Source organism: Rhinopithecus bieti, unplaced genomic scaffold (genome assembly GCF_001698545.2).
Source record: "Rhinopithecus bieti isolate Rb0 unplaced genomic scaffold, ASM169854v2 scaffold_34818, whole genome shotgun sequence".
NCBI classification, from domain to species: domain Eukaryota; kingdom Metazoa; phylum Chordata; class Mammalia; order Primates; family Cercopithecidae; genus Rhinopithecus; species Rhinopithecus bieti.
The window spans coordinates 2,035,230-2,062,066 of NW_016815484.1; the positions used below are offsets into that span (position 1 = coordinate 2,035,230).

The 26,837-nt window shown below is 35.0% G+C and overlaps 1 protein-coding gene across 1 annotated transcript in view; it reads right to left on the reverse strand.

The window, feature by feature from the left end:
• C9 (complement C9) overlaps positions 1-26,837 on the reverse strand; it is a 78,466-nt gene that overhangs the window by 13,635 nt on the left and 37,994 nt on the right. The window contains exons 6-9 of the mRNA XM_017853178.1: positions 22,794-23,054; positions 17,874-18,114; positions 14,976-15,104; positions 13,379-13,554 (exon numbers count right to left, since the gene is read on the reverse strand). Of these exons, the coding sequence (XP_017708667.1) occupies positions 13,379-13,554; positions 14,976-15,104; positions 17,874-18,114; positions 22,794-23,054 (807 nt within the window). The remainder of the gene's footprint in view (positions 1-13,378; positions 13,555-14,975; positions 15,105-17,873; positions 18,115-22,793; positions 23,055-26,837) is intronic.

Consider the following 26,837-nt stretch of genomic DNA (forward strand, 5'->3'; position numbering starts at 1 on the left):
CTAGGTAGTACCATTCAGGACATAGGCATGGGCAAGGACTTCATGTCTAAAACACCAAAAGCAACGGCAACAAAAGCCAAAATTGACAAATGGGATCTAATTAAACTAAAGACCTTCTGCACAGCAAAAGAAACTACCATCAGAGTGAACAGGCAACTTACAGAATGGGAGAAAACTTTTGCAATCTACTTATCTGACAAAGGCCTAATATCCAGAACCTACAAAGAACTCAAACAAATTTACAAGAAAAAAGCAACCCCACCAAAAAGTGGGCAAAGTATCTGAACAGACACTTCTCAAAAGAAGACATTTATGCAGCCAACAGACACATGAAAAAATGCTCAACATCACTAGCCATCAGAGAAATGCAAATCAAAACCACAATGAGATCATTGAAAAGTCAGGAAACAACAGGTGCTGAGTAGGATGTGGAGAAATAGGAACACTTTTACACTGTTGGTGGGACTTTAAACTAGTTCAAACATTGTGGAAGACAATGTGGCAATTCCTCAAGGATCTAGAACTAGAAATACCATTTGACCCAGCCATCCCCTTACTGCGTATATACCCAAAGGATTACAAATCATGCTGCTATAAAGACACATGCACACATATGTTTATTGCAGCACTATTCACAATAGCAAAGACTTGGAACCAACCCAAATATCCATCAATGACAGACTGGATTAAGAAAATGTGGCACATATACACCGTGGAATACTATGCAGCCATAAAAAAGGATGAGTTTGTGTCCTTTGTAGGGACATGGAGGCACCTGGGAACCATCATTCTCAGCAAACTATTGCAAGAACAGAAAACCAAACACTGCATATTCTCACTCATAGCACACACCGGGGCCTGTTGTGGGGTTGGGGGAGTGGGGAGGGATAGCATTAGGAGATATACCTAATGTAAATGATGAGTTTATGGGTGCAGCACACCAACATGGCACATGTATACGTATGTAACAAACCTGCACATTGTGCACATGTACCCTAGAACATAAAGTATAATAAAAAACAAACAAACAAAAAAAGACAAAATAAATAAACAATAGCTAGACTAAGAAAAAGAAAAAAGAAGCCCCAAATAAATAGAACCAGAAGCAAAAATAGAGACATCACAACAGATACCACAGAAACACAAAGGGTCATTAGATACTGCTATGAACAACTATAAACCAACAAATTAAAAAACCTAGAGAAAACTGATAAATTTCTGGACACATACAACCTCTCGAGTTTGAACCAAGAATAAATAGAAAACCTGAATAGCCCAATAATAAGTAAAGAGATTGAAGCTGCAATAAGTCTTTCAACAAAAAAGGTCCAGGACCAGATGGCTTCAATGTTGCATTCTACCAAATCTTTAAACAAGAATTAACGCTAATTCTTCTCAAAAATTTTTTTAATGACTGAAGTGGAGGGAACTGTTCCTAACTCATTTTATGAGACCAGCATAACCCTGATATCAAAACCAGACAAGGACACAACACAAAAAAGAAACCCATAGGCCAATATCCCTGATGAACATAGATGCTAAAGTCCTCTACAAAATATTAGCAAACTGATGGCAACAATACATCAAAAAGATAATACAGCATAATCAAGTGGGCATGATTTATCCGAGAAATAGTTCAACATATGGAAATCAATAAATGAGAAACATCACATCAGCAAAAGTATGAACAGAAACCATGTGATCATCTCAATAGATGCAGAAAAACCATTTGATAAAATTTAACGTCTCTTTGTGATACAAATTCTCAATAAATTAGGTATAGAATAAAGGTAATTCAACACAATAAAGCCCATATATGACAAACCCACAGGCAACATCATACTGAATGGGAAAAAGCAGAAAGCTCTCCCTCTAAGAACTGAAACAAAGATGCCCACTCTCACCATTCTTATTTAACATAGTACTGGAAATCCTAGCCAGAGCAATTAGATAAGAGAAAGAAATAAAGGACACCTAAATTGGAAAGGAGGAGGTTAAATTATCCCTGTTTGCAGAAGACATGATCTTATATACAGAAAATCCTAAAGACTCTACCAAAATACACTTAGAACTGACAATTGACTTTAGTAAAGCTGTAGAATATAAAATCAACATGCAAGGATCAGTAATATTTCTGTTAAATAACAACAAACTAGCCAAAAAAGAATGCAAAAAGTCAATACCATTTACAATAGCTATAAAAAAAGATACTTAGGAATAAATTTAATCAAGGATGTGAAAGAGAAACTATGAAACACTATTGAAAGAAATGGAAGAGGATACAAACAAATGGAAAGAAATCCCATGCTCCAGGCTTCAGCCTTACTACCAGGAATAATCTACAGATTCAGTGCAATCTCTATCAAAATGACAATGACATTCCTTACAGAAATTGAAAAGAAAAACTTAAAATTTGTATAGAACCACAAAAGACCTCACATAGCCAAAGCAATCTTAAACAAACAATAACAACAATAACAACAACAACAAACAAAGCTAGAAGTATCACATTATCATATCTCAAAATATATTACAAAGCTATAGTAACCAAATCAGCATCGTACTGCCATAAAAACAGACACGTAAGCAAATGGAACAGAATAGAGAAACGGAAATTAATATATCTATCTACAGTCAACTAATTTTGACAAAAGTGCCAAGAAAATAATTGGTTTCTTTTCAATCTTTTCAATAAATTGTGCTAGGAAAACTGAATGTCCATATGCAGAAGAATAAAATTAACCCTTCACTTTTTGTCCTATAAAAAATCAACCCAATATAGAACACCTTATTGTAAGACCCAAAACTATAAAACTACTGGAAGAAAACATAAGGGAAATACTTCAGGACATTGGTCAGGGAAAAGATTTTGTGAATAGGCTCTCAAAAGCACCGAGAACAGAAGTAAAAATAAACAAATGGTTTATATCCAATTGAAAAGCTTCTATACAGCAAATAAAAAAATCAACAGGTGACCTGCAGAATGGGGAAAAATATTTTCAAACTATGCATCTAACAGGAGACTAATATCCAGAATTTAGAAGGAACTCAAACAAGTAACAACAACAAAATAAATAATCTGATTGAAAAATAAACAAAAGATCTCAAGAGACATTTTGCAAAAGGACACATACAAAAGGCCAAAAAACATACTAAAAAATGTTCAATATCCAACAGGCAAAAATAAACAATGCTGGCAAGGATGTGGAAAAAAAGGAACTCATACATCATTGGTGGGAATGTAAACTAGTATAGTCACTATGTAGAACTATATGAAGGTTCTTTTGAAAATTATAAACACAACTATCATATGATCCAGCAATTCCAGTACTGGCATTTATCCAAAGGAAAGAAAATAAGTATATAAAAGAGACATCTGCACCCTTCTGTTTATTGCAGCATTATTCACAGTAGCCACATGGATAAATAAAATAATGTATTTTTTTCTTCTTAAAGAAAATAATGTATGTACACAATGGAGTACTATTCAACCATGAAAAAGAACAAAATCTTGTCATTTGTGGTCACATGGATGGAACTGGAGGATATTATGTTAAGTGAAATAAGCCAGAAAGAGAAAGCAAAACATCACATGTTTTCACTTATATGTGGAAGCTAAAAAAAACAAAAAAACAAAACTGATCTCATAGAAGTAAAAGTAAAACAGAGGACACTAGAGGTTGGGAAGGGTAGGGGAAAGACAATACAATAAAGGCCATTTATGACAAACCCACAGCCGACATAATACTGAATGGGAAAAAGCATACTGAATGGGATATTTCTTAAAATATATAACATTACAACTACATAGGAGGAATAAGTTCTAGTGCTCTATGACATTGTAGGATTACTATAGTTAACAATTATATATTATTATACATAATTTCAGGTATCTAGAAGAAGAATATTGAATGTTCCCAACACAAATAAATGACAAATGTTTGAGATGATGGATACACTAATTACCCTGATCTGATCACTATACATTATCTTTATCAAAATATCACTATGTGCCCCATAAATATGTACAATCCTTCCATGTCCATTTAAAACAGAAATGTCAGAAATGAGCAAAAAGGAGACAAAGAATATACAGAACAAATAAAAACAACTAGGAAGTACAGGTTTTAACTGTGTCAATAATTGCATTTAATGCAAATGGATTTAACACACTAATTAAAAGACAGATAGTTACTTTAGATAAAAATAGCAAGACCCAACTATATACTGTCTACAAGAAACTCACTTTAAATACAAAGATGTAGATAGGTTCAAAGTAAAAGGATGGAAAAGTTATCCCATACAACATTAATTAAATGGAACCTCCTTTGCTCTATTACCATACAAAAAATTCTTAACAAATATTATTGTTAGGAACAAAAAGATGAAGTTTTCAAAATACAAGGAAGATACATAATCTAAATGTGTATGCACCCAATGACAGAACTTTAAAATACATAAAGCTAAAACTGAAAGAACTGAAAAAAGAAACAGTAAATATACCTAGACATTGCAAATTCTGCTCTCTATCATTGAAAGAATAAGGGCACAGGAAAAGAAGCCCTGGGCCGTGCCAACAACTAATTGACCTAACTGACATTTACAGAGCATTCTACCCCAAAATAGCAGAATACATATTCTTTTCAAGTGCACATAGGCATATCTACACCTTAAAAATACTCAATATATTGAGAATAATGAAAATAATACAAAGTATGTCTTCAGACCAAACAAAATGAAAGTTGAAATAAATAACAGAATGCTATCTGAAAAATCCCCAAGTATTTATACATTAATCACCACATTTCTAAATAACCCAAGTGTAGAAGAGGAAGTCACAAAAAATTAGAAAATATTTTAAATTGAATGAAAATGAAAACACATCAACACTTGTGGGACACAGTTAAAGAAATGCCTAAAGGTCAATTTACAGCACAAAATGCCTACATTAGACAAGAAAAAAAATGTCTGAAATCAATAATAACAGCACCCAGCTTAAGAAACTAGAAACAGAAGAAAAATTTAAGTACAAAGCATAAGGAAGGAAATAATAAGAATTGAAATGGAAATTAAAATGGGAAAAAAATAGAGAAATTTTTTTAAAGCTGCTTTTTTGAGAAGACTACAAAAGTGATAAACCTCTACCAGATTAATTAAAATAAAACAAAATAAGACAAAAGGGAAAACTTAAAATTAACAATATCAGGAATTCAAGCAGGATATCACTATAGAATCTACAGATATCAGCTGCTTAATAAAATGGAAAAAATCCTTGAAAGACAATTGGTAAAAACTCAATCAGAAAAAATGCATAACTGAACTTCTGATATTATTTAAATAATTGAATTTAGAGTTAAATTTTTTTCTAACAAAGAAGGCCTAGATGACATTATTGGTGAATTCTACAGACATTTAAAGAAGACATATCAATTCTACAAAACTTTTCACAAAATAGAGAAGAATTTACTTCTCACTTATTTTATAGTAAGCATTACTTTGGTACCAAAACCAAATAAAAGACTTAAGAGAAGAAAATTACAAATCAATGTCACTTATGAGCATACTTACAAAATATCCCAAGACAGTAGCAAATCAAATACAATGGTGTTTAAGAGCCAGGTTTGCTCAAAATTTAAATAATCAATATCATTCACCATAGCAACTTATTAAAAGTGAAAAACTATATGATCATCTCAATAAAGAATAATTCTTGGACAAAATTCAATATCTATTTACGATAAAAATTCTGAGCAAACTAGGAATTAAAGGGAACTTCCTCAACCTGATAAATAACATCTATGTAAAACTTACAGATAACATCATACTTAATGGTGGAATATCATATTAGATGCATTAGACAATGCAATAATGCAAGAAAAAGAAATAAAATACATAGAGACTGAGAAAAGAATAAGGAAATCTGTATTTCAGATGACATGATTATCTAAGGAATTGAAACTCTCATATATTTCTGGTGGTAATGCAACTACTTTGGAAAAAAATTTGGCTATTTCTTATGTAGTTTTGTATAAACACATATATCATATGACCAAGCAATCCTTCTCTTAGAGAAAAGAAAAATATGTTCATGCAAAATTCTGTATTCAAATATTTATAATGGTTTTATTCATAATCACCAAAAAAATTATCATCTGGAAACAAATAAATGTCCTTCAACAGATTACTAAATAAACAAACTGTTTAGTCTATACCATGGAATCTATATATAATGGAATACTATTGAGCAATAAAAATGAAAGGAACTACTCATACATACAAGAATGTCGATGTGTGAATGTGGATGGATCTCAAATGTATAATGCTAAGTGAAAGAGTCAAACTCAAAAAGTTACATGATTACATTTATATGGCAGTAAACAGATCAATGGTTATGCAGAAGTAGGGCAGCAAGGAGGAGTTGATTGAAAATGGACATGATAGGACTGTGTGGTAGAAACGTTTTCTGTATTGACTTTCATGGTGGTTTCATGATTGTAAGTGTTTGTGGAAACCTAGGGCCCTTTACACTAAAAAAAATAAATTTTACTTTACATAAGTAATGCCTATTTAAAAAAATCTAATTACATTAAAATGTGTCTATATACTACTCACTAAAAACCAAGATATAAAATTATATTATATGAAATCAAATTGGCTAACTATAACTCTGATAAAGACTCTGATGACTGGAAAATTTACACTAAAATATTAACATTGTGATATCTATTTCACTTGTGCTTTTGGATTATATTAGAAAAAGTTTGGTAGGTTAGAGATTTTTATCTCTTTTATTCACTGTTTTAGACTCAATGCTACAATAGAGCCTGCACATTGCAGGTACCTAAGAAGTATTTGTCAAAGATGAAAATACGTTGGGTTCAGTGGCTCCTGGTTGTAATCCCAGCACTTTGTGAGGCCAAGGCAGGTGGATCACTTGAGGTCAGGAGTTCGAGACCAGTCTGGTCAACATGGTGAAACCCCTGTTTCTACTAAAAATACAAAAATTAGCTGTGCATGGTGGCAGGCTCCTGTAATCCCAGCTAGTTGAGAGGCTGAGGCAGAAGAATCACTTGAAGCCAGGAGGTGGAGGTTGCAGTTAGCCAAGATTGCACCACTGCACTCCAGCCTGAGTGACAGAGTGAGACTCGATCTCAAAACAAAACAAAAGAAAAGAGAAGAGAAAAGAAAATAAAACAACAAAGATCATCACATTTGATTTAAAAAGTCCAACTAATCCCAACAAAACTTGAGGGCACAAACAAACTGAGAATAAAAAGACTGAAGAATGTATGCTATGTGCATACCAACAGAGACATCTGGCAAACATAGGTAATTAAAAAAAAAATTGAGGCAGAAAACATTACCAGAAATAAAGAAAGACATTTTAATTCACCAAGAAGATGTAATAATTCTAAATTTGTATGCCCTTGGTAATAAGCCTTAAAATATATAAAATAAAAATCCAAGTACAAGGAGAAACAAATACACAAATGTAGTGTAGAGTTATAGATTTCTTAGAATTTTCTATTTAAACAATCATGCCATATATGGAGAGATAGTTTAACTTCTTCCTTGCAGTCCTTAGGCATTTTATTTATTTTTCTTGCTTTATTGCACTGGCTAGGACTTACTGCAATATGAGATAAAAATGATGAGAGTTAATATTTTTTGTTTATTCCTTATTTTAGTGACCAAGTTTAATATTGTAGATCTAAATATAAAACAAAATAATAAAGCTGTTGAAGGGTAATACATAGGAAAGTATCAAGGTCTTGAGGTAGGAAAAAACTACCTTTCAAATTAAAACATTGAAAGTACTAACTATAGTGAATAGAAAGATACATTTAACTACGTCAAAATAAAAAAAAAAAAACATCAACACCATAACCCATAATATGATGCACTGAGAATAACAGAACACTACTTCTGTAGTATTCTTGCCAAATATCCATAACCTTAACCTACTCGAATGCTAAATTGGGAGACATTTGACATGATAACTGACCAGTCCTCATAAAAAGTGTCAAGGTTAAGAAAGACAAGGAAAGTCTGAAGACCTACAACAGATTGGGAGACACTAAAGAGATGTGACAACTAAATGCAATTGTGGGACCCTAGATTGGATCCTGAAACAGGAGGAAAAAAAAAGATTAAGGGAAAAACTTGTGAAATGTGTATAAAACCTGTGCTTTAGCTAATTACTTAGTGTGAATTTTCTGATTTTGATAATTTTACTAAATTTTACTATGCTTATGTGAATTACTAACATTAGGAGCTGGGAGATGAAGCTTATGAATAAATTCCCTCTACTATTTCTTCAATATGACTATCTGTACTATTCTGCAATATTACTTCTGCAGTACTATTTCTGCAATATTACTATCTGCACTATATGTGTAATTTTGCTGTGTCTAAAATTAGTTCAAAATAAAAAGTATATAAGAGAACATCTGTATCAAAAACACCATTAAAGATGAAATTCTTAAGTGGGAGAAGATATTTGCAAAACTTGTGTTGTGAATAGGTTCACATATGAAATATATCAAGAACTTCTACAAAGTCAGCATAACTGTTGACGAGTGTATTCTTTTATGAATTAATATATAGTATATAGAATTCAGAGGATTCAGATTTCAACCATGTCATATTTATTTGAAAGAAGGAAACCTCTCAGCAACATTGCCACATTGGCACAAACAACATAAGCGTGTGGTAGAATTATTTTGATTTATTTTAAAAAAGAAATTAATCTTGTTTTACCCTTCAAAGGAAAGTCAAGGCCAGATAGTCTAGAATACAGGAACAGAAGGTCATGAAGGAAATACAATTTGGATTAAATTTATAAACAGTGTTGGAAGAGTTAAAGATGAAGGATATGCAATGGCAATAGTTTCAGAGTAGCTTCAAATCCTGGAGTTAAAAAAGCCACAGGAGAACAAAGGAAAATTAAAATGGACATTTTGAAGTTTTCCTGAAGGGTTCCATCTTTTTCTGATGAACTTATTTTCTATTAAATAAGAACATGATTTTACTTTTTCTCCTATCCTAGATAACCTCTATCTTTCCACCAGTGTGATACATTTATAGTTAGGCAATATAATCTACCCCATAAAAGTGCTAAAGTATAAATAGTTTAATAATATAGTTTAATAATAAATAAGTTGAAGAATTTCCTTCCAGACCATCCCAACATAAACTATGGTATACCAACTTATAGTTTGTTGATAGGAATGAGTGTTGCTTTTATTCCTAAACAAGAGAAATTAAGGAAAAATGATTCTCAACTTGTTACAATAACCCTTTTAAAAATATTGATGCTCTTTAACATCTGTTTCAATAACCGCTAAGAGTTACACATAGAGCAAATGATAGGTAATTAATTCAAAATATTACACCAGTACTCTGGAAAGAACTAATACAGCTTTAACATATAGGACATATGAGTGCTGAGGGAAATGGAAAGGAGAGAACAGAAAACAGTATGGAGGCAAAAACAACAAAATGAACTACATTAATGCTAGGAGGCCCATCTCATTGCATGAAGTGGTTCCAAAAATTTGGCTACATTTTCTAGTGCATTGAAGTAAACCAACCAAATTACTGATCTCCTATGCAATTGTCTGCCATAAGGTAAAAAATCAACCACTGATTTCCCAAGAAGAAAAAAAATGAATTAAAGAGTAATATTCTATGAGCCCATAAAGAGGACATAAGCAATTACATAACCACCTTTTAGTAAAAATAAAACAGTGATTACATACTTTATTTCCTAATAAGGAAAAACAAAACTTTACCAGAAGCCAAATGTAGCTGACTCTCTTGCTGCTATTGCTCTAGAGAAATAGGTAATCTTTTATACCTTCCCAGGCAGTCTTTATAAATGGATTTCTCCTTAGCTTAGCTGACATTTTTAAAACTAGTTTTGTAAGCAGTAGGTTTTAAGAGGGAAAACAAAGTGGCCCAACCTATTCTGTTTGAGTTAAACCTGTAGAACCACTTTGTGTTAATATTCCAGGCAAGTTGGCAATAGAATAATTACTTCCATGGAAGCGGAGACCATGACAAAAGTAAGTATTGAAAGAGAGGGCCACCTATGCCTCTGCATGGAAGAAGGTCAAGGGAGAGATTTTGGCTGGGTCAAGACATTCCTCAAGAGTATTGGGTTTGACAAAGCAGACAAATGGGCCTGAAAACCACAGGTTCTACCTTAAAAGAGGCATGGCCATAGTTACTTGATTATGGAAAAAATGTAATAACTTATTAAGATTTTATAAATTAAATATTATTTTAATAATTGTATTTATAAAATTATATATACTATATATTTATAACATATATATTTTACCACATAGTTTACTTAGAAAATCTCAGTAATATATTCATACAGCATTCCACTTTGAGTAAAACAGCAGGTCCTAGAATAATGTTGTTTCATTCAAGGTCATTTCTTTGTAATATTGAGAAAAAAATCAATTCTCAGCTGGGGTCACTGTCTGCATGGGGAGTTTGACAATCTCCCCACGTTTGTGTGGTCTCTCTCTGGTTCTGCTTGTTTCCTCCCACATCTCAAGTATAGTCATGCTAGACAAATCAGTGTGCCTACATGGTCCTAGTCTGAGGGAGTGTGGGTGTGTGGAGTTTGCCTTGTGTTGAGACGGTGCTCTGTCCATGGCTGATTCCTGCTTTGCACCCTGAGCTGCTGGGATAGACTACCCTGAACTAGAGTAAGGAGGTAAATCATTATCTTAATTGTTTTTATTAATCTTTTTTAAACGTGTAAATAGCTTACATGTATTACAAAATTCAATATTAGAAGTGTTTTAGTTTTTATTCAGAAGTTTAGTGATGTTTTTGTGACCAGAAATATGCTACAGGAACTTAACCCATTCATTAGCTTATGGTAAAATTGGTTTTGTTATAGGTCATTTGGTTAAGGTCACAGTTTCCAAGAACCTATTGATAATATTAAGGGAGAGCTTACAGTACACTTTCTGGTCTTTTCTCCAAGATAATTGGTTTTCAACATAAATACCTAGATAATTGATTTAATTTGCTACAGAATATTTAATATTGACCAGTTTATAGTTTAGGGTGGGTGGGGAGAGGTTCTAGTAATTCTTTAAAAGACCAGCCCCAATGTTTGAACATGTCATCTACAGACAACAGAATGCTTCAAATTCCTGAAAATGAATTAGTGATCATAGATTGTGCAATTATCTCCTGGAAGTAGCTACAAGTTAACCAAAGGTCCACTTCTACTGGAATTATGAGAGTAAAATAACTTGGAATCTAATTCAAGATCAAATTTAACTATATCTCATGTTTCTTCAGAGATTTAAAAGTTATACAAAGTCAACAAAACCCACAATTTTGCTTTGCTCAACTCTCTCTACAAGAAGATAAATTTAAAAAGTGGTCCATAGTGAACTAACAATAGCTACCATTTCCTTAGGTAAAATGTTAATATGAAAAGGCCAGCCTTCCTGTTTATGAAGAAAGAAATTTATACCGATAGTCTAAATGGAATGTCTACCAATCTGAAAATTTGGGGAAGTAAATGGTTGTCCCTAAAAATGGGATAAACTATACTGTGCATCCATACAGCAGGACTGCACCAATAAAGTTGATGAGGGTCTTTGAATAGTTTCAATAAATCTAGTAGTAAATCTTCAGCAGCTGCCTTATTTATTTGAGATTTAGAAAATTATCTCTAGAACATGCTGAACTATTATTAAGACTTCTTCAGAGAACACTCTTGAATTTGTAGAAGGACAGTTGAACTTGCTTTGTAGAGCCTGGGATGTTCATCTGGATGTAAATATTCACCTAAATTACCCATTTTTTTATTATTTAATATCTTCCAACATAAACTTATTTTACTGAGTTCAAGGTAATACATTTATGTAAGATTCAAATTTAATAAGATCAAAGAGGCATCTTCTGATTTTAATTTCATACATGGAATTTCACCAGCTTTCCCCCCCTCGCCTTTTTGTCCTACTTTGGGACAAAGTATTTTAACTCACAAATATATTGCATATCTATGAACGGCTATATTTCTATAACATAAAGGGAGAATAGATTATAAAAATTTCCAATTTCTTTCTTCCTCACATAAAGGAGATAGTCTTAGAGGTTTCACTCTTTAATCTACTCATTCTTTAAAGACAATAAAATAGAATAAAGGAATCAAATTAACTAGTCCTATGAAAATGTTAAAATTTCTGTAACTCAAGTTAATCAGACTGGAGTAGGGAGCAGTCAAAAATAAACATGATCTGAGGAAAGCAAATTGCAAAACACATGGAGAAAATTGAAAGTTATAAAGGGAAGTAGAAGAAAAGCACTTACTAATAGTACTAGTAATAAAAGAAGTAAAGAAAAATGCATACCAGTTTTAGGTAGCTTGGGGAAAGAAAGATGAGGCTAAATAACATTGTCATTTATATCATTACAATGATAACACTTTTTTTTTCCTCTGGGAATAAGAACGTGACTATGAACTCCCAAAGGGTTTGTAAGCTGAAAACCATTATAATCAAGATAGAAAAAGGGAAAAATTTACTGACCATAAGAGCTGTTCACCGTTAGTTTTATTTTCTTATAGACTTTATGAACATTTCTTTCATAAAGACCCTTAGGCCAGGCAGGGGGGCTCACATCTGTAATCCCAGGACTTTGGAAGGCTGAGGCAGGCGGATCACTTGAGGCCAAGAGTTTGAGACCAGCCTGGCCAACATGGCAAAACCCTGTCTCTACTAAAAATACAAAAAAATTAGCTGGATGTGGTGGTGCGCATCTGTAATCCCAGCTACTCAGGAGGCTGAGGCACGAGAATCACTTGAACTCAGGAGGAGGAGGTTGCAGTGAGCCAAGATCGTGCCATTGCACTCCAGCCTGGGTGACACAGTGAGACTTGTCTCAAAAAAAAAAAAAAAAAGAAGAAGACCCCCTTAGTAAATACAATTCTCTTGTGTTAGACGTGATAGTGGAACACCATGACCATGGGAAGGCAAGGGGCCAACCGGAGGGAACTAATCATATGTGAGTAACTATCTTGTTACAGGGTGTGCTCTATGTTCTATAAAAGGAATTTCATTAAATTCTCAGAATAAACATGGAGTCCTGGAGAATTCAGTGTTGTAGAGGTCAGAAAACATCCCACACTTAGTGAGAGACAGAGACAGGAAGTCAGCCAGGACAGTCTGACTCCACACCATGCCTTTCCTCTATGCCTTGCCTCCTTATGGGGAAGAGATGGGAGTGTATCTGAATGTTCACCTCTCTTTCAGATGAAGCTAACAGTTCACCTGAAACAATGTGACATTTCATAAAAAAATGACACAGTCTTCTATATGAAAATAAACATATTTCTTACTTTTTGACTAATGAGAACAGGAGCATCATTTATGGAAGAGGCCCAGTTGACAAAGTCAGTCACATCAATCATGGTTCCTCGGAGAAGCTTTTCTTTCAGTTCAAATGCATATTTTCTGGTTCCACCTCTTATAAGTGAAATAACATCATCTATGAGGTTATCACTGGTGATGTTTACTGAGGAGAGAAGGAAGATTTAAAGAGAAGCAGTTGTAGTTCTATGGCTAGTTATCAAAAGGACACGTGATAAACATTTATTGAGTCCTTTTAGTAAAATACAACCTAATGTATTTATTAAATTTTAATTGTAAATATTGCTTATGCATTTTTTCACCTCAAATCTACAATGGAAATTTACATTAGTAGCCAATTGTAGATTTCTGTCATCTCCTTTAAAAAATAAAAATGTTACCCATGGTCTAGATACACTGATACTTCACAACTCCTCACATACAAACATGTACACATGGGAACTAAATATGACTTTGGGTGTAATATATATTTTCTGTTGCAAACTTACCTTCATAATTATATTTGTGTACATTTGCTTTGATATATTTTAATATTACAAAAAGAAGAGTTCAAAAAGGAATCATGTGAAAAGTAACATTTCTTTCCACTCCCAATCCTACCCATCTTTTCCTCAGTGTCTTTCTGTAGACTAAGCCTCTTTTAACAAATTTTTCTAAGTCTTTTACAGCTGTGAATTTTTTAAACTGGAAAAGAATTTCAAGACAATTTTGTCATCCCCTCTTCATTTTATAGAAGAGAAATTGGAAACAGAGAGGTGGAGTGACTAACCAGAGATTACACAGTTAGCTTAAGGACCAAATATAGAAATTATACCATATAATGGGAAATTCAGTTTTTTTCCACCACTTCATCATTGGTTTTTCAATCATGGACACATATTATTGGTTGATATGCTTTTAAGTATATCAGGTTTTTACCCACTTGTGCCTCCCCACTGCCAGTTGACTCTTTCTTTAAAGGTGAGTTTTAAGCATTTGTATTTTTTAAATGTTCTCAGGTATTTCTGATTAGAGGAAAAGTTGAGAACTTTAGCACTAATTCATGCTTGTAAATCTGCTAAAGATTAACAGTAGGAAGTAATATTTATAACAAATATATTTGTATTTTTGAAAAGGTTAGGCACCGGTTTAAAGTTAAGGATTAATTAGGGATTTCTATTTAGGTGGAAGGTGGAGTTGGGGAAATGGTTTTGGCCTTGTCCTTTGTTAATGGATGCACGAACATTGTCGCTTGCTTATCTGGAAACTTTGTTAAAATTAGGGTGAAGAAAGGAAACTTTTTATGAAAATGCTTTCTTACTATTATCATGATAGATATACAAGTCTAAAATGACCACCGTGTGAATTACACCCCTTGAGTTGTGTACTGTACAACCAGCACAATAGCGATACTGGTGAATACATGTCCCTGGGCTGTGTTTATAGTGGTTTGAAAACCACTGTACATAAAAGATAGTTTTTAAGCACAAAGAGGATAGACAATTAAGAGGGCTTATTGCAAGAGGGCAGTGCTCATTGACATCTACCCCAGGCTTTACAAAGTCTAACAAGTGAGGCCACACTTACCAGCTCTACCCTCTCCCCTCTTTACACAATCATCTTTATCAGCTTTAGCTCCAGCAGAGATTTTAGAGAAATCCACAGATACATCCAGATGATACCCGAGGCATCTCTTTACGTCTTTTAGTTCAACACCTGTTTAATGAATTTATTTGAAAATTATTAGATAATGTCTATCAACATCACAAATAAATTCCAATTTTGCTATCTTCAAGAAACATCCTTACTTAGGTTCCTATATACCATTACTAAATTCAAATGTGCCATCATGTCTGTCCTGCTTTGTCCTCATATTAGATTATAGTGACCTCCCTTTGACTTTGCTTGTCAACTTAATGGCAAAGGACACATTAAGTCTACCACATTGTTTAAAGGGATGTAGGTCAGATTGTGGTGGTTATAGTAAAGTCTTTTATCTGTAATGTCATAGAAGAGGGACAACAATGTCTATCATATATTGAATGCTTATCACATGCCTGGCATCCTTCTAAGCATTTTGTGTGCTTTAACTAATTTAATCCTCACACTGGCCTTATGAAGTAAGTACTATATTGTCCTCATTGTACAGATGAAAATGTGGAATTGCAGAGCAGTTGGATAACCTTCTAATGGCTCATTACTCAGCTAGTAAGTTTGGATTTGAACCCAGAGCTGTCTAGCTACTAAGTACTTCTCTGTATCAACTTCATAATTTGGTCATGAGATATATCAACATCTCCTGATCCTCTTTGGAAGACTCAGTTCATCCTTAATGTAGCTGGTTCATTGCTTTGGACAGACGGCTGATGTATGTAGCCACTTTGCTTTCGTCCTATGAATGCTACTTGGTAGGTATCAGTCTCGGAAGCTGACTCATTATGGTGTGTAAGTGCCCAGTTACTAGAAAGAAAAATCCTAATATTTTCAAAGTCTATCAGTTATTATCTGTTTTTGCAATTCAGAAAATAATTATTCTTGTATTTTAAGGGTAAACAGCCCAGATGACAGTTCATTGACCATGTCAGTTTTTGCCCTTATTTATCATTTCTTATTTCATACATGCAAACACACACACACAGGCGCACACACACACAAATTTGTGATTATTTGTTCTGGGAGCCAAAATGCTTTGTGAAAAAGGAAAGAAAAAAATGAAATGAGGGTAATCACGGGGTTCTACAAGGAGTGTTGGGGTAGACCTCTGGGGGCATTTAGGCATTTATTCATCTATCAAATACTTCTCATGCACCCACAATTAGTAAGAACTTAGAAACTATCAGATGGCATTTCCCATGGGAAGAGAAGAGAGAGGATAAAAATGGAAAACAATACCAGAAATCCATAATTCTAGATTTCTAACCTTATCCTTAAGAAGTGTGAGGACTCTTCTTCTGAAGATGAGGGTGAAAGATACCTTGGTGACCCCTAAAGTGTTCAGATTCTCTGCCTTAGCAGTGGACACTTTCATGTTCAGACATCCTAAATTGAGGCAGAGGACATGACTTGGTCCTCTGATATTGGCACTGGAGAAGTGAGAAAGAGGACTTTCTCTTCAAAGTCATTAGAATTGACCTGATGATCCTTGTCTATTAAGACCAGAAGGTAAGTAGCTTCTGAATTATTCAGGATTAAAGATCTCAGCCTATGGAGCTTTTTCGCCAAAGCAACTCCTAGTCTGAAGATTTCTCTGTGTTTTGATCACCACTCATAAACTTTTCTCTTCTCATTTTCAAGTTACTCAAGACCTGTGCCCTCTTGTGCCCCTCCCTTATGTGATATCTCCATCAATATAGCTTCCAGGTGGAGCTCACAGTGACTTCACTATGTTGTTGATATAGCCCTGTGAAAGTGTAAGGTAAGTAACGTTACGTTCCACTCGCCCCGGGAGAGCTTCTCTCTACCCAAAACAAGACTGAGGCATCAAGAGCAGCTGGTTCTGGCTATGTCATGTTTTGTTATCCCCAAAGTATTTACTGACCTTGGGGAGAGTGTCAGGCTTTTACATCACAGTTACATTCCACACTTCACTTAACACCTGACACCTTGACACTCTGACCCCATAAAAGCCATTAAAGTGGTTTTTAGCAAAGCTTTCCTCCCTAAGAGACACACCTATAGTTATAAGGGCAGAGAGGAGGCATCCTGGCATCCATCACCTCCTTAAGGAATATTATAACTAGCCATAATTACTTACAACATGAATGATTATAACTTACTTATATAGTCACTTTGCATTTACATTTTTCTTAAAAGACTTAGACGAACCCTTTAGGCCAGGCCAATAACTATGTATCAGTAGGCCTATCTTCTACCTATGACCGACATTGATAATTGACCATGGTCCTTTTCCCCGTGATTTCCCCATGACCAGAAATCTACTTAACATGAACCCAATTCAACCACCACCACATAATGAGAAGTGTCATCACATGAGGTAAAACCAATTTTCCACCCTTGCTTTCAGATGTTAGATTTATATGATAACACTGATTCTTCTTTTCCCGCCAAAAGAAAATTTAGAACAATATTTTCCCTCCAATATTGAAGTATATTCTGGAAGATAATTGTGATATGGAAATTGGACTAGTCTGCTGATTAAGAAGTAGGTTATACAAATTATGCCTGTACTTTCTTTCATCTTTTGTTTAGTATTTCACTAAAAGTGCCACCTTCTAATAGATGTGAAATTGCAATACAATTGATCCACCTCTCAGTGCTGCTGCTGAGTAGAATATGACCAAGTCAGCTTATTTGACATGGAAGTCAATTTGCTATTTAACAGGATTTTAGGTGCCAAGGGGCAGGAAGAGACTCCTCTCAAAGGGCTTTGTATTCTTAAGATTTTAACCATTCAAAGAGGTTGGTGAACAAAATAATGTTTGGTCAAAACAGTATTTGAAGTCAGAGCTCTATTTCTAGGCATACCTTTCCGGTTCATGGAAGCTTTATCCAAAACATATATTAGTTCATAGAGACCTCCCAGAGACCCAGAGCTACTGTAGTGGGTTCCATAGGTTTCCAAAAAGGCAAAATATTCTCCCTTTTCATAGGTAGTTGGCAAAGCTTTTATATCATCCACGAAAGTTGTTGTGAGCACAACATCACGATTTCTCATCATAAATCTTCCCAGATGAATTTCTCCTTTCACATGCAGGAACATTTTTTCCTGTGTTGTAGAGTAGATGAAGAAGAGAAACATGTATTTTATCCATCACTGCAGATGAAAATGTATGAAATTTAGAACTTCCATAGACACTAAATGTTTTAGCAGTGACCATGAGATACCACTCTAATCCACCAGAATGGCTAAATGTAAAATACTATCAACATCAACTATTGATGAGAATGTGCAGTGACTAAAACTCTCCTACATTACTGGTAAAATTAGATAGCCACTTTGAAGAACTGTTTGGCAGTTTCCCATAGTGTTAAACACGCATTTGCTTATGATCAGCCAGCAATTCCACTCCTACATACTTACCTAATAAAAATTTTGTTCACAAAAGTATCTGTATAAGAATTTCACGGCAGCATTTGTCAGAATAGCTTAAAATTGAAAACATTTCAAATGTCCACCAAGAGAGGAATCAATAAACAACTGTGGCATATTAACACAATGGAATATTAATCATCAATAAAAAGGACAATAAAACTACTGATACAAGTAACAACACAAATAAATCTCAAAAATATTATACTAAGTAAAAGAAGCCAGACATAGAAGAGCATATCCTGTATGATTCCATTTATGTGAAGTTCTAGACTAGACAAAACTAAGCTGTGGTCAGATAAATCTGGGCAGTGGTCACCTCTTAGGTGGTATGAAATTGAAAAGGGCATAAAGAATTTTTCTTGGGGTAAGAAGCCCGAGTCTCTCTTCATGATGGAATTTTCTTGGTGTGATGTTCTGGTTTTTTTTTTTTTTTTTTTTTGAGACGGAGTCTCGCTCTGTCGCCCAGGCTGGAGTGCAGTGGCCGGATCTCAGCTCACTGCAAGCTCCGCCTCCCAGATTTACGCTATTCTCCTGCCTCAGTCTCCTGAATAACTGGGACTACAGGCGCCTGCCACCTTGCCTTGCTAGTTTTTTGTACTTTTTAAAAGAGACGGGGTTTCACCGTGTTAGCCAGGATGGTCTCGATCTCCTGACCTCATGATCCACCCGTCTCGGCCTCCCAAAGTGCTGGGATTACAGGCGGTGTGATGTTCTTTAACTCAATGTATTTTAAGCATAGATCTTAAATAATTCCCATCTAAATATGCTTTTGTGTCTTCTGTGTTAAAACGTTAAAAAAATTCTCTTGCTAAATGAGGTGGCTACTCTAATGTACGTAATTATCAAAACTCATGAAACGATACACTTAAAATTTTTGCATTTTATTTTATGAAATTATACCTAAGTTGTTTTAAAAACAACAGTGGAAGGAAATGGAAGCATTATCTATAAAGCCCAATCTTACTATTATGCAGATGAGAAAACTAATTTAAAGATATCAAGTTATTTGGCCCAAAACACACAAATAATACTTGAAGGCATTGGTACTAAAAACCCAGGTCTCAGGTCTCCTTGTCCCTTCCAGTCCACCCTCTCAATTTTTAATGACAGAGACAGGACAGACAATATTTTGAGACACGGAACTCAAGTCAGCCTAAACAACTCAACAGTTAAATGTTTCCAGGGCCAGGGCTGATGGCTTACCTTTCCCGGAGAAAATTAGGGTAGTGAACTGTGTGATTCAATGCCATAGCTTGTCCTGATGAAAACTAAACTACAATTGACACCTACAATTTTGCAAATGGATCTTTTGAGGGTCTCCTAACAGCTGTGGTTAACATATGATGATTATGTGGGAGTTTAAAATATTTTATTTCTTTTTAAAGATATACCTTGTGATATATGAACATCATACCAAACTGTCTGTGTTCTTAAAGCACATTGTTGTCATCATGATTTAACTTTAGGTGACAGTGGGTGATCCAGTCCTTAATAAAAATCTTATAGTGACTTAGCCTGTATGTTATAGGTCAATGAGCTCTTCATCTCCTGACTTGCACAAGAATTCTCAAATGCTTTATTCAAAGCATATTTGGATTTCTTTTCAGTTTTGCTAAAACTGGGAAGTATATCTTGGGATTTGGCGTAAGAAAGACGTGATGTTCTTTGGGTCAATTTACTTCAAAGGTAGCTCTTAGCTCATTACCATCCAAATACACAGTTGTTTCTTCTATCTTAAATCAACAAAAAAATTTCCCTTGCCCTAGCTTGCCTGCCCAGCCACTACCCATTTCTTTGCCCTCACTAGAAGCAAAATTTATTCAGTTTTCTATACTGTGCATTTTCAATTCTCCCCTTCCCATCATTCATGCTCCTGACCTCACTACTCCAACAAAACGTCTCTTGTCAATGTCTCCAATGACTTTCATAATCCTAAAGCCTATGATCACTTCTTAGCCCTCATCTTCTTTGACATGTTAGCGCAATTGACACAGTTCATCACTCTTTTCTTCTTACTAGAGATTATTTTCTTGTCTTCTAGGCCAGTGCTTCTCAAACTATAAAATGTGAACAAATCACCTAGAGAATCTTGTTAAAATGCAATACTGATTCATTTAAAATGCAATTCTGGAGCACAGTTTAAGATTCTATCTTCCTAGCGATGTTGATGCTGCTGTTCCATAGACCACACTCTAAGTAGCAAAGTTATTGGGCACTTTTTGGTTTCTTTTACTTATTTTCTATTGAAGTTCCCCAAGTTTGGTATTTGATTGTATTCTATTTTCTATGTACACTAACTCTGTTAGTGACCCCATGACTAAGTCAACAAGTCAATGTATAGCTCAATTCCAGGTCTTCTTCCCAAACTCCAGCCTCATAACACCAACTCCTACTTGGCATTGCCAATTGGATGTATACTAAACACCTCAAACTTAACCTAACTAAAATTTAACTACTGGTCTCCCTCTCCAAACCTGCTCTATCTGAGCAAGTTTATTAGCAACTCCATTTTTCTAGTTGCTCAGGCCAAAAACCTTGGACTTATGTTTGACTCTATAACTGTCCTATCTGAACTGCTGAACTACCATCATGTCTCACCTGGATTCCTTCAATAACTTTTAGCAAGACTCCTTGCTTTGGCTCTTAGCACCTATGATCTCTTCTTGACAGAATACCTTGAGTAATCATTTAAAATGTAATAGGGAATGTCAATCTTCTATTAAAAACCCTCAAGTAGGCCAGGCATGGTGGCTCACATCTGTAATTCCAGCACTTTGGGAGGCCAAGGCAGGCAGATCCCTTGAGGTCGGGAGTTCGAGACCAGCCTGACCAACATGGAGAAACCCCGTTTCTACTAAAAATACAAAATTAGCCAGGCGTGGTGGTGCATGCCTATAATCCCAGTTACTCGGGAGGCTGAGGCAGAATTGCTTGAACCCAGGAGGCGGAGGTTGCGGTGAGCCAAGATCACACCATTGCACTCCAGCCTGGGCAGCAAGAGTGAAAATCCATCTCAAAATAAATAAATTAATTAAATTAAATTAAAATAAAATAAAACCCTCAGGTGACCTCCCGTGTCACTCAGAAAAAAAGCCATGCTGAGTGGACTTGGAAGTTCTTCATGATCTGATTCAAGGTCACTTTTCTAATTTTTTATCCTTCTGATTCAGTTTGACTAACTTTTATCACACCAGGTTTTTCTTACATTAGAGACTTCTCTAACAGTCCCTTCCATCAGATAAATAATCTGAAATCTTACTCTTTGGCTATTTCCTCTCCTCCAAAGTTTTGGTCAGCTCTCATCTCCATGAAGCTGACCCTGAGCTTCCTTTTTAATCATGCCACATGCAGGCATCCCTGCTTTCCTTCATGTTACACTAATTTTCCTTGTATACCACAGCACTTAATACTTTGTAAATACCACATTACCTCCTTTTTTCTATTATATGTATTATTTTTGGCTGTCTCTTTCTGTGGACCTTTTAACTCCATGAGGACAAAAATTTTCATCAGCTTTGTTCACAAATGTATTCTAAGTACCTAGGCCAGAGAGCTCACCATTAAACATTTGTTGAATGATTTAAAGAGTTTTCCACCTGTACACTTGAGTGGGTATGCTTGTAAACAGAGAGGTAACGCATAGACCCCTACAAAACAGTTACATAGTTGGACATAATGTAAGTGCTAAAAGTGAATTATTATTGTTAATGTGGGAGAAGTTTGTCTAAATAGGTGACTGTGGTATCAGAAAAGGAAGAATGAACATTTTACTGGCAACATGTTGATTACAGAGAGTATATTTTACATTTATTCCAAGAGTGGTAGAACCAACTTCAAAATCTGGCTCAAATATTAAAAAAAAAACAACACATTTTCAAAGTCTCAAATTAAACGTATGATTACAAAGTAATCAGACCAATTTTATGTGCAATGTGTATAATTTCATAGCATCATTTCTTTTGAGACACATTTTGTAGTTAATAAACAGTGATCATTGTAGGTAAGGCATTGTAATGAATTACCAGAATTCTTCAGTATAATTCTTCATTAAAATTCTGATCATCATATAAATTGAATGGTATATTACCACAGTCTCAGTCAAAAAATGCTCTAAATTCTTAATACACATTTTCTGCTCACTACCACCAAACATATGATTCATTTACCACTGCCAAAGATTCTATCATACTTTTTTTCCAGTTAGTATTCTTTCTGACGTGCTAGCTACGTATTTGAGAATTTGATCCATGTTTCTTTTCCTTTTTATGATTTCCATTTGCTCTAAATACTTAAAGAATCTGGTTAGTTTGGAACCTTTCCATTATATTCCTATATTAACTGTTTGGTCTTACCTTCTTTGAAGAATATGACAAAAATAGTTGGTAAGTTTCATTTTTGGAATATGAAAACCGAAAACTACCCTGGCCACGTAAAGAATCTGAGGAGGTTTTTTCCTCAGAAGACTTTTCAGTTTTAACTTTATTTGCTTCAGTGGGTGTAAATTTTAGAGATATATCTGCATTAAAATTTGATGTCTTCTCTTGGACGATACTTTTAAATGCTTCAATTTGTTCTTCATAATGTTCGGTTCTTAAATTTTTCTCGCCTTTGGTCTAAAAGAGAATTAAAAGTGTTGTTAAAACAAGACACGAAACAAAAGGAAAAACAAGCAGAACAGAACCAAACAGAAATCAAGCAATTCTTTGAAAGGCAGTAGAACAAAGGACTTAAGAGCAAAAGTGCTGGAGTCAGATTCCTGCAGTTCAAATACAGACTCTGTGACTTTAAAGTGATTATGCAACAATCTCTATGTGCTTAGTATGATTCTTAGTCTATAAAACGGATATTCATCATATCTAGCACAAAAGGTCTTATAAAAATTTAGTGAGATAATGCATATAAAGGGCTTATAACATAGCAAACTTTTTTTTTTCAACTTATTTTAAGTTCTGGGGTACATGTACAGGATGTGCAGATTTGTTACATAGGTAAACATGTGCTATGGTGGTTTGCTGCACAGGTCAACCCATCACCTAGGTATAAAGTCCAGTATCTATTAGCTATTCCTCCTGATGCTCTCCCACTCCTACCCCCAGCAGTCCCCAGTGAGTGTTTTTCCCCCAACGTGTCCACGTGTTCTCATCATTCAGCTCCCACTTACAAGTGAGAACATGAGGTGTTTGGTTTTCTGTTCCTGTGTTAATTTGCTGATGATAATGGCTTCCAGCTCCATCCATGTCCCTGCTAAGGACGTGAGCTTGTTCCTTCTTATGGCTGCATAGTATTCCATGGTGTATATGTACCATTTTCTTTATTCACTCTATCATTGATGGGCATTTGAGTTGATTCCAAGTCTTTGCTATTGTGGATAGTGCTGCAGTGAACATACGCATGCATATATCTTTATAATAGAATGATTTCTATCCTTTCAGATATATACTCAGTAATGGGATTGCTGGATCAAATGGTATTTCTGCTTCTAGATCTTTGAAGAGTTGGCACAGTGTCTTCCACAATAGTTGAACCAATTTACACTCCCACCAACAGTGTAAAAGCATTCCTTTTTCTCTGTAACCTTGCCAACATCTGGTGTTTTTGGCTTTTTAATAATTGTCATTCTGACTGGTTTGAGATGGTATCTCATTGCAGTTTTGATTTGCATTTCTCCAGTAATCAGTGATGTTAAGCTTTTTTTCATATGTTTGTTGGCCATATGAATGTCTTCTTTTGATAAGTGTCTGTTCATGTCCTTTGCCCACTTTTTAATGGGGTTATTTTTTTTTCCTGTAAATTTGTTTAAGTTCCTCATAGACTCTGGATATTAGATTTTTGTCAGATGAATAGATTGCAAAAATTTTCTCCTGTTATCTAGGTTGCCTGTTCACTCTGATGGTAGTTTCTTTTGCCATGCAGAAGCTCTTTAGTTTAATTGGATCCCATTTGTCAATTTTTGTTTTTGTTGCAATTGCTCTGGCATTTTCATCATGAAATCTTTGCCCATGCCTATGTCCTGAATGGTATTGCCTAGATTTTCTTCTAGGATTTCTATAGCTTTTGGTTTTAATTGGATCCCGTTTGTCAATTTTTGTTTTTGTTGCAATTGCTTTGGCATTTTCATCATGAAATCTTTGCCCACGCCTGTGTCCTGAATAGTATTGCCTAGATTTTCTTCTAGGATTTCTATACCTTTTGGTTTTACATTTAAGTCTTTAGTCCATCTTGAGTTAATTTTTGTATAATGCATAAGGAAGAGGTCCAGTTTCAATTTTCTGCATATGACTAGCCAGTTCTCCCAGCACTATTTATTAAATAGGGAATCCTTTTCCCATTGCTTGTTTTTGTAAGAGCTGTTGAAGATTAGATGGTTGTAGGTGTGCAGTCTTATTTCTGAGTTCTCTATTGTGTTCCATTGGTCTACGTGTTTGTTTTTGCACCAGTACCATGATATTTTGATAACTGTAGCCTTGTACTATAGTTCGAAGTCAGGCAGTGTGATGCTTCCAGCTTTGTTCTTTTTGTTTAGAATTGTCTTGGCTATACAGGCCCTTTTTTGTTTCCACATGAATTTTAAATTAGTTTTTTTTTTTTTCTAATTCATGAAGAATGGCAGTAGTAGTTTAATGGGAATAGCATTGAATCTATAAATTACTTTGGGCAGTATAGCCATTTTCACAATATTGATTCTTCCTATCTGTGAGCATGAAATGTTTTTCCATTTGCTTAAGTCCTCTCTGATTTCCCTGAGCAGTAGTTTGTAGTTCTTGAAGAGGTCCTTCACGTGCTTTGTTAGCTGTATTCCTAGGTATTTTACAAGTTTTGGGTTTTTTTTTTTTTTTTTAGCAATTGTGAATGGGAATTAATTTATGATTTGGTTCTCTGCTTGCCTGTTGTTGGTATATAAGAATGCAAGCAATTTCTGCACATTAATTTTGCATCCTGAGACTTTGCTAAAGTAGCTTATCAACTTAAGAAGCTTTTGGGCTGAGACAACGGGGTTTTCTAAATATAGGTTCATGTCATCTGCAAACAAAGATAATTTGACTTTCTCTCTTCATATTTGAATACTCTTTATTTCTTTCCCCTGCCTGATTGCACTGGCCAGAATTTCCAATACTATGTTGAACACGAGTCATCAGAGAAAGCATCCTTGTCTTGTGCTGGTTTTCAAGGAGAATGCTTTCATCTTTTGCCCATTCATTATGATATTGGCTGTGGGTTTTTCATATACAGCTCTTACTATTTTGAGGTATGTTCCTTCAACACTAAACTTTCAATTAAACTTTTTTTTTTTTTTTTTTTTGGCCAACTTGGCCATTGTCAGGTTATTGTCAATGAGAGGGTTGATATATAAGTGCTTCAGTTCTCTTTTCAGAGATCTTCTGAATTAGGTGTAACTCATCTGGGAAGGGGACACCTGTATCTTCAGACAGTGTCATGAATTGGATTTAGTAGTATGTATTGAGTGGTTGTTCTGCATGGGAAACCTAAAGCTACTACTGTCTCATGAAAAGACTGAAATGTATATAGTTATCTTTAAAACAAGACATATTGAAGAAACTTCCTAGCATAACAGGGAAAAGCAAACTAACCATTGCTACTTCCCTACTTAGATCCTTCCAACGTATTTCTAATGACTTTAATATAGTCTAAACTAGGTTTATTTCTAGTCAATCTTTCCATCACTGTGTGTCAGCCATCTAGCTGTTCCACAACCCATGCTGTTCTTACCCTAAGTCCCTTTTATGCTGCTTTGACTTTCTGGAATGTTCTCTTACTCTTTCCCCCCCCAATCCTCCCATAGCACACACATCACACACACTCCCTCTCACACATACACACAAATCATATGTGTGATTGATTAACCCCCACTCAGGTTGATTAATTCCCACTCCTGTTTCAAGTTTTACACGAAATATCACTTCTTTAGGAAAGCCTCTCCTGATACAACAGACTAAGAAATATTTTTGCTGCAAGCTTTTATGGCTCCTCTTTTAAAACAAAATACAATGAAAACCACTTCTTTTACAATTACTTATTAAATAAAACTCCAGTCTTTGACTCTAGCTACATCCCAGCACCCTATAGATACAGGATCCAGGCTTAACCAGTGCCAGGCCAGCTTCTGTGGCCTCAGGCCTGAGGCCAGTTTCATGGACAAAGTTTCCAGCCTCAACTCAGGCTTTAGACAGGCCCAGAATGAGGCTGATCCCTGTATCCCCAGACTCAGGATTTTACTTGCAGACTAAGCCTCCAGCTATGCCAGGTTGGCACCCATATATCTCAGCTTCAGGCCAGCTTCCATGACCTCAGGCACCAGGCCAGAATCTGGGACTCAGTATCAAAGGCTGGTCTCTGCAGACTCAGGCTCCAGTTTTACCCAGTGCCAGAATGGCCAC